This window comes from Oryzias latipes, chromosome 20, assembly GCF_053564925.1.
Source record: "Oryzias latipes strain Hd-rR chromosome 20, Olatipes_Hd-rR_3.1".
Lineage (NCBI taxonomy): Eukaryota > Metazoa > Chordata > Actinopteri > Beloniformes > Adrianichthyidae > Oryzias > Oryzias latipes.
The window spans coordinates 28,358,988-28,376,686 of record NC_136256.1 but is presented as its reverse complement, the minus strand read 5'-3'; the positions used below and the strand labels follow the sequence as shown (position 1 = coordinate 28,376,686).

The 17,699-nt window shown below is 44.9% G+C and overlaps 1 protein-coding gene across 9 annotated transcripts in view; it reads right to left on the bottom strand.

The window, feature by feature from the left end:
- Positions 1–17,699, bottom strand: part of drosha (drosha ribonuclease III) — a 99,866-nt gene that overhangs the window by 40,255 nt on the left and 41,912 nt on the right. For all 9 annotated transcript variants that reach the window (XR_013652168.1, XM_078938599.1, XM_078938595.1 and 6 more), the window contains 6 exons: positions 16,034–16,172; positions 15,891–15,951; positions 15,570–15,629; positions 12,893–12,992; positions 10,996–11,098; positions 2,796–2,866 (listed from right to left, as the gene is read on the bottom strand). Coding sequence is in view for 8 of the 9 variants with exons in the window: in XM_078938599.1 (XP_078794725.1) it covers positions 2,796–2,866; positions 10,996–11,098; positions 12,893–12,992; positions 15,570–15,629; positions 15,891–15,951; positions 16,034–16,172 (534 nt within the window). In the remaining variant the exon portion in view is untranslated. The remainder of the gene's footprint in view (positions 1–2,795; positions 2,867–10,995; positions 11,099–12,892; positions 12,993–15,569; positions 15,630–15,890; positions 15,952–16,033; positions 16,173–17,699) is intronic.

Genomic DNA, 17,699 nt, shown 5'->3' with positions numbered 1-17,699 from the left:
ACTTCTGAACAACTTCGCCGAACCTGGAGTCAGACTGGACGGCAGTTCTTGCTCTCGGTAGCAAATGCTGATCCACAAACCTACAGCACCCTCCAGCAGTTTTTGCCATTTATTTAAAAATAAAAATCACATATAAGTCGCACCTGAGTATAAGATTGTGTCCGAATTCCTTCCCTACTTACTTCATAGTGCACTATATAGGGCGTTCTACATTTTGTAGTTCTGTCTGAATCTATGATTCCAAAATCCAGTGAACTAGAAATTTCCCAGAAATCTCTGCGAAAAACCAGTGTGCATCGATGCTCACTAGATCTGCGAATATAGACCACAATGCACTGCATCGGAAAACCGTTTGCCAAAAAAATGCATTTAAATGTATTTTTTTAATTAACCATCAATGATTTTATCTTCAGAAGACAGTGGGCTCATAAATAATCGTCACAAAACTTTGTGAAATCGATGACGTCATATCTCCAGTTTAAAAAAAAGAACAGCGTAGTGAGCGTGGTGTCCGAAATTGCTTCAAAAATTCAGGCCACTACATAGTTTTTAGTAGTTAGGGGTTAGGCTGGGAATTCAGACACAGCCTAAGTTGTGCAAAACACGCAATGTAGCCTTTAAAACTTATGGTACATGCATACTCTGAAGAACAGAGGGCGGAGCTTCTGGTTTCAGATACGAATATAAGCACTAAAGTTTTAGTTGGTGTGAGGCCTCAGTCCTGATCTGTCACGTCAGGATTATGTCCCCCCAAACCCCCACTTTAGCATCTTATCAGTTCAAGAACCAGCTTGTCTGAGCGTGGAACCCCTAGTTAAGGAGAACAGAAGTGGTTTTGGAGCTCGCCTATTCTGATCAGGCCTGCCAAACCCCCCCGCCTTATCTCACGACTGCTGTTTGGCTCTCTGGGCTTTGTCCATCTGCCTCCTCTCAGCTTTGAAACAGCCATCAGGAGGATTCAGCAGGGGGTGAGAAGCCACAATATTCCAATCCTCCATCTGAAAGGAGAACTTCTAAGCTGAAGCTGAAAGTTTTTGCTTTCAGATTTTTACAGAAAAAAAGCAACTTCTCTCATCACCATTAGTTCAGAATTTGAAAAGTTCTGCAAAGGGTTCTGAAATTCAGATTTTTGTACTCAAAACATAAACTGGTGATAAATAAACACTTTGGTCAAAAACACACAGCTGAACAGACAACCATGTATCAGGAATAGCATGACTCACCTGCAGATATTAGCACAAATCTACAGATTGAAAGTGGGATTCTGGGAAAAAAACTCAAATTTTATAGAAAAAAAGAAGTTGTATAGAAATGTATTTCTAGTGGCTGAGTAGCTCGGTTGGTAAGGTGAGATATTACCACATCAATGGCGAGCAATTAACATCACCCGGTGAGGGCGAGACCCTTAACGCTACTGCCTACCAGCATGAATGTGCGTGAATGATCCCGGTGATGGTCAGAGGGACCGTAGGCTGAAAGCCTGAAACACCATCAAAGTCTAGAAAGGAACAAAACTCTGAAGTAAATGTGAATCTACTCATTCTTCTATTCCAATACCCATATTAGTTTATTAAATTGATTAATTCTAACCAGTTTATGGCTTAAGTGCCAGATGACGACCAAAGCACTAGAATGAACGGAGCGAAAGTCATTACTGTCGTCATTATCGACTTTAATCCAAACATTCCAGATTATTATAATCCACTTCAGTCCAGTTAAACCAGACTGTCAAAACTGTGTTTCCACTTCATCTTATAACAGTGATTAACAAAGCATTTCAGTGCATTTCTATTGTTTTTCTAGGAAAAAAGCTGCTAAATGGATTTTTGTGCCCAGAAGAATAAAACTCAAATAGAAAACAACAACAGAATCTTGGATGTTTAAAAAAACTCTTGGTGTTCAAATGTGTTTAAATGAGCAGATTTTCACTTCTACATGATGATCTGAGGACGAGGAGCCATTGTCCATCTGGACGAAGCACCTTCCTCTGAGCTTCTGTCCCTCAGTCTCAAATCAACATCTTGAGCTGCAACTGCCATGAAGCCGTCTGTCTTGAGCATGTTTCTCTGTCTTTCTCTACGTAGTGATGCTCTTTCTAAAGTCGTCAGTCTTTAGTGCAGAGGTAGCCGTGCCTGCTTTGGTCAGACACTGTTAAGCTACCATCTAAAAAAGCTGTAGGTTTATGGAGGTTTTTGTCCTCCACATCGGTTTGACATCCACTTCCATGGTGAATAATGATAAAAATATTTCAGCCTCCGTACTTAGAAAGACCTTCAGATCACAATAACTCTACATCCTTCCTCACTGGTTTCTACGGGAGGAGGATAACAGTAAAACGGGAGGAAGGTCGTAGAGCTTTTCACGCCAAACACAAGAGAAAACTTGAGCGGGCAGCGGCAGAGCAAGGCTGAAGGTATGAGGCGGTACGCAGACAATACACCTCTGACAAAAGCTAAGGTATGCAACACTGTTATTATCTGGATTATAAATCTGCTGAACAATATCTGACTTTAACCACAGAAGTTGTGAGAAGGTCAAGGCAAAAAAAAACTGGACAGCAGAGGAGCAGAGCCGTCAGACTCTCACCTGGTTCCTAACGTTTGGGGCAGAGTTAGATAAAAACCGTGACTCGCTTATCGATTAGTCATGCCTGCTGATCACACCCAAACAATAGCGGGTGTCCCACTCACAGCCGCTGAAAAGCCGTGTTCAGGTTCTTCCCTGAGTGTGCCAGCACGCATCCACGTCACGGTTCACTTCCTCCCACAGTATCAGAGCGAGGGTCATCCACTCACCTCACTGTTGAAGAGCAGTCTACCAAAGAGCAGTCGCGCCTCGTCCAAACCTCCTTCCAAATACACAGCGCCTGGAAAAGAGGAGAGACCATTCAAAGCAAGACCATCAAAGGGGGTTCCCAGTCCACCAACGTATCGCAGATCCGTTCATGTAACGCCTGAAAGGAACTGAACTCAGAAATGAGTCCCAATGGCTTTATTTAAAGGGCCAAAGATCCTGCTTTTCTCAAGCCTTTTGGAGTAACTATATTCATGTATGTCATGATATAGTACCTTTGGCACACTAAAGAATCATCTTTTAAGAAATATGTGTTATTTTAGTAGCTCTCTGGAGCTCCGCCCATTTCATGACATCATCTTAGAGTCGGCCTCAGCAGCGTGTCTGCGTCTCACCCATGAAAACAAACCACATCAAACCTTTTGCAAAGATGGATGTGCGTGCCGTGAATATAAAATGAAGGCATTTTTTTCGCTAACCGCTAGCTGCACAGAGAAAGTGGGTGTGTGAGTTAGCCTGGGGGCGGAGCTGGCAGTAAAGTCACTTCCTGAAAGGTATTGTGACGTCACAAAGTGAGAACCCGCTTGTTTTTGTGGATTGGGAGGGGCTGGTGCTCAGAGAGCAGGTTTTTAGAGGAATACTTAGAATCAATGGATTAAAATAGCGTTTTGGGGTTGTTTTTACTGAGAAATGAACATTAAAATACACTTCAAATCTCAAAAAGCGGATTTTGTATGATATAATCCCTTTAACTTCTTAATGCTTATTGATGCAAATATGTACCAAATCACTTCTGCTCCAAATTTACCTAAATTTAGCATCGACTTGAAAGCCAAAACATAAATGAGATTTTTCTTGTCTTGAAATAAATTGAGGGGCCGCGGGTAAGAGCGCGTGGTTATCACTTTCAAACGCTTAGATTCTTATGTAGACCATCCAAATGAATGAGCAATAGAACCTCAAGCTAAAACTACAAAACCTTCAGACTCTGAGAATGGATTTAGGTCTGGACTGAAGGATAAGCCCATCCTGCATGGAGGTCTTAAAGTCCTATGCTACGTTCACATCCAACACAATTCACATGTCAAATTTGCGTTGACTACCTCAGCGAAATTCGCTGCTCCATGCTTGTCCAAAAATGCGTTTGTGACGCCCTCGACCCTACTGGGGGGAGCTCCAACCAAAGGTTTTTAGCCTGATCACTACATGGAGGAATGTTTGTGTAGAACACATTTACAATGCATGGAAAACCTGGATAATGCTGAGAGATCAGGTTGATTTATTGTGAAAAGCAAGTCTCCATGTCTGGGTTCATGACATCATTCAGAGACTCTCGGTGTGGTGAGCTTCAGCATCTACTGCGTCTGAATGACGGCGCTTTCAGCGGTACCTCCGTCTCTCTGCTGTCACGCATTAGTCCGAGGAGGGAAAAAATTCAATAAAAAATAATATTAGAATATAAGTGTATTATTGTCTTGATGAAAATAATAAGTTCAGGAAGAGATTCGTACAGATTTGACTCTTTTTCACCCACAGACAGCCCGTATTCACCTGTAAGGGCTGTTTATGGCTGCAAGCTCATTGCTGGATGACGACACAATGCCTCAGTGCTCAACACGGTCTATCATCACAGCTCCGTGCACACCCACAAACACACTCACACATGTGCACTGGCGAATACAGAAAAACAGAAGACGTTTGAAATGGTGGTGTAAAAAAGTAAAGAGATCCTCCACCGAGGACAGAAGAAGTACTTCCAGATTGTGTTGAGCAGGGGAGCGATGTGCAAACGCTTTCTTCTCCACAGTTTCAAATTGTTCCTTTTGCTGTTTCTTTTCCTGCTTTTGCTAAAATCAGGGGAACTATCATGGTGCCTTAAAGCAGCGAACAAATTGTCACCATTGCACTTAGGGTGGCTCATTCAATTTAGAAAGCAATAACCACCTGGCAAATTGGGTACACAATCGCGCCCTGGTTTTTATTATGAACATAAATGAGGCGGTGGAAATGGGGCGCGGCGCAGTCGCACGTCTAAACGCACACACTGCTTTCATGGACGAGATCAAAAACATACGAGGGATTCATCATCTGAGGAGGAAAACTGCTTTCAGATGGCTAACAGGCCATTTACACACACACACACACACACACACACAAGTGGTTGCCGACATAACCAAAGCCATAATAAATACAAACAAACACCAAACAACTCCCACTCTATCTGCCTTCCCTGACACTCACGTTGAGGAATCTTTGTAATGTTTTATAAGCTTAACAACATAGAGACGTTGCATTAATATGAATGTGAAGAATGCAGTTGGTAAAAAAAAAACAACGTGTTTTCTTTGATCATGGCACAGACGGAGAACAGTCACTAAGACACTATTGATGATAATAAAGAAAGATGGAGATGAACCATCACGGAAAAGCTGCATCTTCTGAGCTCCTGACGGCAGACAAAGGAACTGACAGCAGTGTTCATTAGCTGCTTTACACTGTAGATTAGTTAAAGTCAGGGTTTAGTTCCACTCGTTTAAATGTTTATTTCTTTAAATATGTGATGTGTACAGTCAAACAGCTTGACACTTGGCAGTCCTGTATGATGGTTTCTCAATCCCTTCCTCAAACCTTTGAATCCTCTTCCTTCTGTCATTGATGCAGTCCCAGCGTTTGAGCAGAAGCTTTCCTCATACATGACAAAACAAACTGCAACCGATACGACGGTTTTGTTAAAAATGCAGTTTGCTGTCCTTGAATGGTTCAATAGCGCTTTTCAAAGTATTACAAAAAGAAAAGGAATGCAAAGGAGTTTTTCTAATCCGGTCTGGCAGTAAAAAGGGAGTCTCCTGTTTTAAGCAGGTTTGGGGTTCTGTAATATAATCTTTGGGCAAACCAGGTATTTCGGTGCAGAACCTTTCCAAAAATGGGCACATTAAGAAAAAAAAGTGTATTTGTTTCAATAATTCAATTCAAAAAATATGGAAACTTGGAAAACATGAGTAAAAAATAAGAGCATAAATGTTGATAAGACAGAGAGAGGACAAAAGTGTCTTAAGAACACACTCTGATAATAAAAAAAATAAAGGTTTGGTCACCATGTGACATTCTTCTAAAGATGAAGGACATATATTAAGAAAATTACGCTCAAAACCACATTTCGGAGTATTTCGTCAAATCGCTGAGAATCAGGAGATACGACGGAGTATTAGGGCCACCAAAAAAAAAAAAAAAGCCACCAAAAAAAAAAAGTAAATTTACGAGATAAAAACTCGTAAATTTACGAAATTAAGTGGAAGTGAACATACAGAGCAGCAGGTGAACGCCACCCAGCAGCAGAGCAGACCGACTAAACTTTGTTGAACAGGTGAGCTGAAGGAGCTTGAACGTTCCAAATATCTGGAAGCTCATTTGTTTGATTTACAATTTATTCAAGTTTTATTTATTGATGGTTGGTTTGCAGGATCCCTGCAGCCCGATGAAGCCATCGGTGTCCCGGCTGCAGCTTTCCACTTCAATCCTTTCTTCCTCCACCAAAACAAGATCTCTACGTTTGTGTGACGCTTCCGTCTGAGGAGGAGGATCACTTTTTTGGCATTTTCAACGTTCTAATGCTAATATAATAGACTATTTTCATTCATCTTTGTTGTTTGATGATATAACGGGACGTTTACTTCCGCATTGGTGTTCGGATCTGATGACAGGTTCATGACGTAAGGTGACAGATGAACTTCAGGGTTTGTGAATGAAAAGGAGAATAAAAGCTGCAACGATCATCTGCACCCAAACGTGTCTCTGAGCTCCTTATTTTACATATGAAACTCCGCTTTACTGACACTGAACCCCGGAAAGACGGCTACACTGACAATAATCTGATTTTGAGTCGCCAAAGGTTCAGAATCTCTTTGTTTTAAACCTATAATAAACCTGGAAATAAAGCTTCACAAAAGGCTCCACATCTTTCATCTTCAAGCGATGCTCTGATGAACGGACAACTTCGGTGTTTTCTCCGTGTTAATCTACGACTTTTTTCTCGTAAAAATGTCGTAATCTTACTTCTTTTTTTTTTTTGGTGGCCCTAATACTCCGTCGTAAGGAGAAGACGAAAAATGCTATTTAAAAAAAAAACTTCGTATTAGTAGGCGGGGCCAAAGTCTTCCTGTTCCGCCCCATTTTGATGCATCCAAAGTTAGTCGACTTGAACCAGAAGGTTCTTGTGTTGCTGAAGGCCGACGCAGCTTTGCGTCATCACTAAAGGTGGAACTGAACAACACAGGGAGCAATTACGATGCAGATTCTGACAGTTCACCAAACGCTTGAAGTTTTCTTGTTAAACTTCTTCAAGAGAAACGAGACTGCAGAGCTGTGCAGGAGAAACCAGGAGAGGCTCCAGGGATTGAAAATGGATTTAAAAATCTAAAAGCAACACCTTTGGAGTCAATCAAAGAGGCCTGTGGTGGAAGAAACCATGAAGAAGACTAGCAAGAACAGTTCTGACAAGTAAGGGAAAAGAAAGTGCAGCCCAAAGCGATGCAATCAAACGTAAACCAGCCGCTACCATTAAATGGAGATGCGAGCTCCTCCATCAGCCCGTAAAGAGACATCAAACACTCAGCAATCCCAAACTCATCTCGCAGTCCCATCATGCCTCGCCTAAACATCTCTGTGGTACATTCAAACCCCCCCCCATAGTCAACTATGCCCGGTAAGTTAGAGCCGAACAACTTTAGAGGAGATGAACGGATGATCTGTGAACCAAATCCCTTCAATTCAGATTCATCCCACCAATTTGGAAATGCTGCAAGATTTAGACAGAACTTAAACTGGACTTGATCTTTCCCACAGAATACAGTCTCCCCGGCGTAAGTATGATGGGGGGGGGGGGGGGGGGGGGGGGGGCAGGTTGGACAGGTTGACGGTCCAGGAAAGGCTGGCCCTGAATAAACTCCCGTTCACGCCAGCATGGATGTGTTGGAGGATAGAATTCTACTGTCTGCTTTCAGTGACCAATAAAAAGCCAGAGTCGAGGGCAATATGAAACAGCAGCGCCTGACAGTCACATTAATAACCAAGAATGAATTATTCACAAACGCTCAGGCTCTAATCCATCAAATAATATATTAAGCCGCTCCCTCTCGGCTCGGCGGGGGCCGTGGCGGCAGACGGACACAGAAAACCAACACATCAGAGGCGAAGAAGTAAACAAAACTCAGACGTGGAGTTAGAAGTTTCCCACGGCGGTCTGGGAGCTGTGGAACAGCAAACACCTCCCTGCTGATGCTGGAAGCAGGAGGTGAGATGGAATGAAGGGATGGAAACCAGCAAGCTGCTGTTTTCAAAGAAAGCAGGAGAGTGGATGAACAAGTGCCCAACGAGTTTGATTCCTCTGTGTTTAAGTGGACGGAGCCTGGAGGAGCGTCAGGCTCCGAACGTCTGCCGGCAGAGCAGAACCTGGTCAGCAGAATGACGAGCATCGCCTTTTCCTTCAACAGGATGAAGGACCAGAGAGGGCAGCCGTTTCTATGGATGCACAGTCGGAGGGGTAAAGGGCCCAAGAGAGTGAAAGTACAGAAGAATAGGGGGGGAAAGCAGGAGGGGTGTGCGTGGAGGGGGGGGGGGGGGGGGGGGGCATACAGGCCAAAAGAGCCCAAATGAGAATGCCCCACTCCAGCACAAGTTAATGACAGGGGATCAGAAAAGCAACATTTCCATTCAGCACTTTGAATTATTCAGGGCAGCCATTTGCATTGCAGATCCTTTTGCTTCCATCCCTCCTTCTCCTGGTCCTCCGTCTCCGGCAGGAGGACGGCCCTGCCTCAGGGTTAGCGGAAGGGGGCTCTGCCCATGCAAAGCAGGAGATTAGCCGCCATTTCCAACGCAGGCGGGGTCAACGGTCAGCGCGGCAGAGAAACAAATAAAAGCAAGGTCAGAAAACACGGATTGTAAGCAGTTACAGCTGTCTCCCAGGAAATGCTATGAGCGTGTCATTTTCCATCACGCCTTTCTAAAGCGGCATCATCTGAATTCTACCCTTGTGGTAAAAAAGGAGCGTGAACAGAACACATAACAGACACACAAAACAGAGACACTAGCTTCAAAAACAACAAGAAGGCGGCGACACATTTGCAGGAGCGTGCCTGTTGGCGCGGCACCTGCTGCTTTTCTGCAAAGTTGCCCGACAAACGCGCAGATCCGAGCGGCACGGCGAGAGTCAGAAATGAGAGAGTGGCAGCACGACTCGTTGCAAGTGTGGCATGGCTCTCACCCCTAAAACGTTAGGGGGAGGGCTGCATAGTGATGGGGGGCATCTCAGAGGGTGAGACAAGCCTCGTTTCTTCATCACTTTGGTGCAGCTGAAAGCTCAGGGAAGAAAAGTGAAAAACAGAACAGCTGATGGATTCATCTACTGACAATAGACCAATATGAGGCTGCAGCCCAGCAGGGCTGGTCAGCTTCATGCTGCTGAACGTGTAGGGAAGTCGGCCATGGAGGGTTTGACGTTCCCAAACAACTGGATTAAAGATGCAGGTGAGACCAGGAGAGCAGCAGGAGAAAGAATTTGACCCGGAACTGACCTGGAAGCCAGATGAGGAGAAAGGTGTGTGTTACTGCACAAATGTGTGTGTGCATGCATCTGTGTGAGTGTGTTCCTGCACAAATGTGTGTTTGTTACTGCACAAATGTGTGTGTCTGTATGCATCTGTGTGTTTGTGTTCCTGCACAACTGTGTGTGTGTGTGTGTGTGTTACTGCACAAACGTGTGTGTGCATGCATCTGTGTGTGTGTGTGTGTTACTGCACAAATGTGTGTGTGCATGCATCTGTGTGAGTGTGTTCCTGCACAAATGTGTGTTTGTTACTGCACAAATGTGTGTGTGCATGCATCTGTGTGTGTGTGTTACTGCACAAATGTGTGTTTGTTACTGCACAAATGTGTGTGTCTGTATGCATCTGTGTGTTTGTGTTACTGCACAACTGTGTGTGTGTGTGTGTTCCTGCAGAACTGTGTGTGTGTGTTCCTGCACAAATGTGTCTGTCTGCATGAATCTGTGTGAGCGTGTTCCTGCACAACTGTGTGTGTGTTACTGCACAAACGTGTGTGTGCATGCATCTGTGTGTGTGTGTGTTACTGCAAAAATGTGTGTGTGTGTTACTGCAAAAATGTGTGCGTGCGTTACTGCACAAATGTGTGGGTGCATGCATCTGTGTGAGTGTGTTACTGCACAAATGTGTGTGTGCATGCATCTGTGTGAGTGTGTTAATGCACAACTGTGTGTGTGTGTGTGTGTGTGTGTGTGTGTTACTGCACAAACGTGTGTGTGTGTGTGTGTTACTGCACAAATGTGTGTGTGTGTGTTACTGCACAACTGTGTGTGTCTGCATGCATCTGTGGGCAGAGCAACCATTGTGCTGAAGTTGAAAGAGCGTCTCCTGACATCAGTAAAGTTGTGTAACTTTCTCACTTCCACTATGAGATCCAGCAGACATTCACAGCTGAACAACAAGCATAAACGCACAAAGGCTCCAAGACAACAATGCAGGTGAGTAAAACGACAATGCAGAAAGAATTCATCATCTCTGTATGACAGAAACAAGAAAACACTTTATGACGCTACAAACGAACACAAAAAGAGTAAACACAGATAGGAGACAAAGCAGCACAATGCTGAATGTAAAAACCAAAGAAAGCCACTGGAGACGCAGGAGAAGCAACAGAGCAACCAGTTCCAATGGGGGGGGGCACGCTTGTTTGGCATGCGAGCCCCAAAGGATGGACGCGTGAAATTATTTTTAGTCTAGAATAAAACGTTTATGTCCTAATAATTCAAAAACTACACAGTAAGAGTACACACATCTTACTGAAGAGATAGCGTTTGTTTTTTTGTATTTATTTTTGTTTTTTTATCTTTTCTGGCCCGTGATCGACCCACATGTCCTTTGCAATCGACCAGTTGATCCCGACTGATGTAATGAATGTTCAACTAACAATTCTAGAAAAAGAATCCCAAATTATTCTCCTGAATAGGACTGTTGAAAGATTTTTCAACAAATGCTGACCTCATAGCTAAAACTGTTATTTTTGCTCCACAAAAAAAGAAAATAGTGAGCTCTCTCCACAACAAAACATCTGTGCATTTACCTCAAACTACGTCTTCATCTCTATTCATTGCAGAGAAAATGTCTCTTAAATGTGCTACTGCCTCACCAATGAGAGCTTCAAAGCAGTTGGCCATTGCATGTCGCAGGTCCGATTCCCGGCACAGGTCCGGCCCATGAGCGTACAGCATGAAGCGATCCAGCTCCAGTTTCTGAAAAAGACACACATTCAGTTTCTGATGTTGTTACCAGAACATTTGTACATCTGTGCTAAACGACCCGAACTAAAAAGACCTGAAAAAGCTGCAGAGACTAAAGCGGCGCCGCCAAGGTTCTGCTTTAGGGTCCAGAAACCGGAACTCATGTGTCGCCCAGCTGAGCCGGACTGAACCCCGGAAGAAACATGCAGGTGTGTGTGTGTGTGTGCACGCACAAACTCACTGCTCACACAAACACACACAAACAAGCCAAGTTTCTAGAACGTCCTGCCATCAGGGCTGTTCCACTAGATTGGGGGGGTGAAACCCGGGTCCAAGAGGACCGGATCCTGCTGGGTGTCAAATACCCCTGCCCTACCTGAGCAGGGGTGCTTCCCCGATGAGCAGCCGTTCTTTTCCAGAGCAGTAACTCCTCTAGAGTTGGCTGTCGTGCACAGATACAAATAATACGACACTTTAATGTCACTCAAGGTCGCCCCACGGGAGGATTTGAACAATTAATTACAATTTCAATAAAAGTTCATTTTCACGTTAAGCGTTGAAGGCCACACAAAAGTGAATATTATTAATTTGATATTTAATAAAGTACAGACCGTCTTATGGAGATAATTTAAAGTGTTTTACAGAGCGGCAGAAAAAAAAGACTTTAAACATTAAATGAACCATAAAAAGGCAGAAAATAGCAACAGCTGACAGGCAGAGGTCACTGCTGAACTGAAGGAACTTTGTTAACTACAGTTAAGTGTGCGTTCTCTTTAGGCCTGCTGATCAGCCATAGTAGCAGTAGTAGAAAACGAATGCATGCACCCCACCCCCCACTGTCACCGATGTTCAAACCTGGACTTTCAGTTCCGACACGTAAATGAACGTAGTTCCACACATGCATCAGTGCTCCTCAGAATCCCTCTTTTCCACCTCCTTAATGAGGAGGTAATATTTTTAATCAACAATAAATGCAGTTAATCCAGTAAAAAAAAAACAACCAGGCCTGTAAAGCTGTGAGTGACACAAGCTGGATGGTAATAGTGTCTCACAAAAGGTTAAATAGAAATGAGCAGAGCTTTTTGTGCAAATGACGATAAGAGAAATATTAGAAATAATCCATATGCTGAGTCAAAATGAGTCTATGTCGTCTTAGTGGCACAGAACTACTGCTTTTAATTATTCCCGATAACTGTTGCTGGTTTGCACCCCAGTGATTAGGGAGACAAATTAAATCACCGTTCACAAATACTCCAGCTCCAACTTAAGCCTGGCAGTGAAGTGGCAGACTGCGCCGTTACTCGCTGAAGATATTCTCTGAAAGATAATTGCGAGTGTTCTTGAGCAGAGGGCTTTAGAGAAGCCCGGTAAACAACTTGGCAGCGGCGAGCGCCGTATCAGACTCACTTTACTGCGAGCGGTAAATTGAAACAAGCCAAAGTGCTGCACGGCACCGGCACGGATTCAGGCGGCAGCATCTCCGTATTCAGCGGGGAGCAACATGAAAGATGGGAGTTTTTAATTGCTTCCTCCACATCGCGGGACGATTATTGTTCTTTACAAATGTGAGAGTCTGAGCCTGACGAGACAGTGAGAAGGATGGAGAGTGAGCGGAGGACGGGAGGAGAGCAGATAACAAGAACTGGGAGTGTTTGGGAAGACCTCTGGGGGCCTGCGGGGACTCAAACCCCACCAGACTCCAAAACAACAACCTTTTAACTCCAATTACAAAGCTGAGAGGAAAAGAGTGATGACAACCCCGGAGCCCGTCTGAGCGGCGCTGGGGGGGGTCACACAGATGCTTACCTTGGCCAGCATGGCTAAGTGCTGGTTCTGAACGATGGCCGTCCTGTAGGTGGCCAGACCGCCCTCCTCTAAGCTTGGAAACAGATAGTACAGATGGACGCTGCGGACAGAAAGACGGACAGCTCAGTTTGGTTTCCAGTTTGCTGAAGCCTCACTCACATGCACCTGTGTGTGTGTGGGGGGGGGGGGGGGGGGGGGGGTTAACCTGTACGGGGCTGGTCGTCTTTGTAACACTGATGATTAAAATGCAATTGAAGAATTTAGGAAATAGGAAACTTCACACACAGAGACTGGACAACTAGATCAAAATACGGTAATTTACTGGAAAGATCCATCTTCTAGCTAATACTACGCAGCACTAGAGAATGCTATTTATTTTATTTATTTAGTGTATTTTTTGGCCTTGTGTTGCCTGGTTTTTTTGGACAAACACATCACTCCCTGCTCCACCTCCTTGTGTACATGTGCGTTCACAGATGCAGCAAATGTATGATCAAGATTTTCCCTCATGTTGACAATCGTATGGCTTGAAAAGTATAAACGCCACTCAGAAGTTCAGCGCAGCTCTGGCTGACAGTCACAAGCAGAACCAGCCAGCATTGGTATCAACCAGACCGTGCGATTGGGAATACGACTTGTTTTTAATTAAAACGTTTCTAGTCATGCTTTATTTATGATTTTTAACCAAAATCCCCAAATCTAAATGTCTCAAAAAGCCATATTTCATATTTAACTGTAGCCTCTGTTTCCTAAATCTCCTCTACATGGGCGTGGCCGTTGGTGCTGAGCTGAGTAGCCCCGCCCTTTATCCCCCCCTTTCTGCAAGCTGGGTCTTGCATGAGTAAAGAGCAGATGACACCGACTGACAGTCTCTATTCTCCAAAGTTTCTCTCAAGCCATGAAGAAACGGTGAAAAGTGACATTTCTGGTGCCAAATCTTAACAGACCTCTCCAAACAAAAGTCCTAACGACGCTCTAATGCTGTGGGTGGATGAGGATCAGGGGGTCGATTATTTGGCAGGTTCAATCCCAGACTAGACCTTCGTTGTGACCAGCAGGGCCCCTCAGTTGTAAGAAGAAGTTGCTAGAAGATGATCAAAGGTGAGGTTTCCCATGAAGATGAATGAGTCACTCCACTCCAGACAGGACAAATGCTCAGAAGTTTGCCTTTAGCTGCCGAAGGTTCAACCCGTCCACTCACAGACCATGATCGGATCTTCTCCTCAGTGCTGAATCTCTCCTCAAACACGACTTTTGACTTTAAAAGTTAGACCATCGTTCGGCTTTTCTCAGAGAGATTGAGCTAATCTGGTTCCAATCTTCTGAATTTATGTTTTCGTTCCATGTTTACATTTGGATGACGTTCTAACCAAGAAGATGAGGAACATAACATTTCATAGCAGACTTCTGCTTGAGCAGCTGAACCTTTGCACCTTTGTAAAGCCTGTTACCGCTGTGTTCAGGTGACAAGAGTCCTGCTCAGCCTGAGGCTGACCCTGTTCGACCCACACGTCTGTTTGGTTCTGGGAGATAAAACTGACCTGAATGCTCGGGCTGCCGTCAAGAGGTTCGGGAACGAGGATAACTGTCAAGACAGCTCTGAATAAATCATTTTAATCAGTCATCCCACACGAGACAGATTCAGCAGCCCTCATAATCCAGTCTCCCTCCGCTGAAACAGACAGAAATGCTTCAGTGGGTTCACAGCTGGGATCGCGGAGGGCCGGTTCCATTTTCATTTGGGTCTGGCGTCTCGGTAACCACAGCGTGTCATTTGATTTCATTGGAAGGAGGCTTTGTCTTTGTGACAGCATTCTGAAGAGGCCCTGTTCTGGAAAGGTCCTGCTTGGTGTAACCGAAGCTCCTGTCAACATGTTCAGCTTCCTGAGGACAGGCCTGCTTTGACCTTTGACCTTTTGCTGTTTGAAAGTCAGGTTTCCCTCACTAGTTTCTAACCCCTACAGGACTTAATAATCCAGATCGACCCAGAGCCCTGGATTACAAAACAATTCAGACACTAGCTAACTACTTTTTTATTTTTATGTCATCCGTAAGTAAAAACTTAATAAATAGGATGATTTTTAAGTTGCTTTTCCTGCACAGGATTGTGACAGGAAGAGCGTCCGTGCGTAAGTGGCTGGTTAAAAAGAGGCATCAGAACCAGGAAGGTTCTTCACACCAATAGAATGAGTAACAGATGTTTAATCATATCTAGAAGTCTATGGGATTTCGGCTTCTTGGAACCACTTCCTGTTTGGAACATCAGGGGGGAGGGGTCACTCGGTTCAGTTCTCGTCAGTCAATGTTTCCTAAAAAAGCAGTTTTGTTGTACTAGAACCTAACAAAATTGTGTGGAATTGTGCTGGGCTGAACTTAGGATCCCTCATAGAAGGAGGTCCTTGCTCAGGTATGAGCAGGACCCCCGCTCAAGCTGGAGTCAATAACACAATCCACACCACTGACAGCAGGTCAAGACAGCTAATTGCGAGTTGTCATGGAGGGTTTCAGGCTGCTGAAGATAGGGTGGGGGTGTCAGCAGCTTGAATGAGGCAAAAAGGCAGAGACGGTGAAACGTGAAGAGCACGTGAAAGGCGCAGAAAAGGAGGGAGCGGCGTGTGCAACGGTCGGCTTCAATTAGCACCGACGTCCGTCAAAAGGTGCTGAAATGCGTTCTCACCTGGTGAGGAACTCCACCACGGCGTCGCCCAGGAACTCCAGCCTTTCGTTGTGATTGATCCTAGCGGGGAGACACTTTTTGAAAAGAGGCAAACCGACAAGAACACACAAACGTGTGGCTGATCACCTAATCTGTGCTTCACTTCAGCGCCCGCTCCATAATAAGCAATGGCTGTGCTCACTGTCAGCTCCCTTTACTTCCCCTGAGCTCTCCCTGCCTCCACAGATACACTTCATTTTCTCATCAGCAGGCCTGCTGGGCGTCATAATCACAAGAACTGCCCCCGTGGTCAAAGATGCTAGCAGCAGATATAGGACCTACCTGGATGGGGAGGGGTCATCCTGCCCAAGGCGAGACATGATGTTAATCAGGGTGTTGATTCCTGAAAGAAACAGGTGGAGAGGTTAGAGACGGACAGACGGGGAGGGGCTGGCAGATGCAGAGGGAGACTGAAGGGGGCGCACCTTTCTTCCTCATGTACATCTGGTGGGCCTTCCTGTCCCCGTATTTGGGCTGGCGAATACCGCAGTTGGACAGAGAGTTGCGGGCGTGATCGGGATTCATGCCGAAGTTGAGGTGGTGACTGGGGTGCGTCATGGCGAGCTGGAAACAGACAGGTCAGCTGGTTCAGGGGCGCAGGAGCCTGGATGTTTCTGAGGCGAGCGTGAGGAACAGTCTAAACCTGCTGTACTTCGTTCTTCTGACAGCTCTGAGACTTGACGCCACCACTGGGACTGTGCAGCAGGCGTCAGCGTTAATGCAGAAGGAAAGAAATACGGTGTCCTTCTACTGTTCACTGATGCTTACAGTGAGCCGCAAATTTGAGCAAAAGAATAAAAGCGAAGTAAAAGCTCCACTGAAGGCCGTGTTTGTCAGTTTAGCCAACGATCCCGCTGCTCTGTAGCCAAATCTGTGAAAGGAGTTGATTCTAAATGCTCCGTCCATCACATCTGCATCACAGATGGCAGAATGCTGGAGAAAGCTCGAGCCCTCTAATCTGTAAATGCAGTAAAGCTACAGCTCCAATACAACAAAAGGGAGGTCAGTGTACCACCACAGCGGAGGATCAGGACGCACAAATGCACGCTAATCTGCACAAAAGACGAATCATTCTTCCTCTTTAAATGTGGGGAAAAGCAGAGGCAGCTTCCAAAACTCATTTTGAGAAATGTTTTCTCCAACCACTGGGATTCCCTCATAGCAGCACAGGAACGTCTGACAAAGTCAAACTCTGTGGAGAGTTTCCTCTGCAGGTACGAGGAGCTGCATGGGGGGAGTCTACATGCAAGAAGTAGAAGTCTAATAAACTGGAGAGGCTAAATAAAGACACGTATTCCTGCTCACACAGAAAAAAAACCTGCTGTAATCCGACCAAGCGAGTGAGATGATAAAGGTTTGTTCCATTTGGTCCAAATAGGAAACGCCTCTGCACAGCCCTGCAGGAAGTGCCTCCTGACCAGATGATAGACTTTCTGATGGCTCTCTACGCCACAGTTTGATTCACTTCCCAATCCCCAGGATGATAATCCTCTGGAAATGTCCTACAGGCCTTTAAAAGTTCCCCTAAACCCACTGCAGCGTCGACGGCAGCTCACTGAAACCTCTGCTGTGGAAGCTGGAGCTGTGCATTTTTCTGCAGTGACACTGCAGCTTCTTTCTAGTTCCGTTATGTCTATGAAATCATTCACACTCTGCACATTTGCATTTATTTTTAACCTTTTCTAATGTGTTCAAAAATATAAAAGTACCTTATTTTCAACAGCCAGTCATTTTTAGTTTTTGAACCGCCTGTGGGCATCCGCTAATTATTATCCAGTGTAACGGTTGGTTCTGCCGCTCTTTATTTACATTATTGGATCAAACAATTGTGGAACATAAAATACATTTTTCACGAGAAATGAGATACCCAAAATGTAAGACTTTTTAATATATATTATACTTTAAAAGACTTTGAGGCTCCTCAGGAAACCGGTGAGAACTAAATCCATAACAGGACAAACTTCCAGAGCTGCAGAGCTTCAGGCCGTCACACGTTTTGGTCTGTTGTGATCTATGTCTGATCTCCGTCATTTCTAAGTGTTTCTTGCGTTCGTCAATCGCCGTCGTGCGCAGATGTCCAGGTCTTTGCGT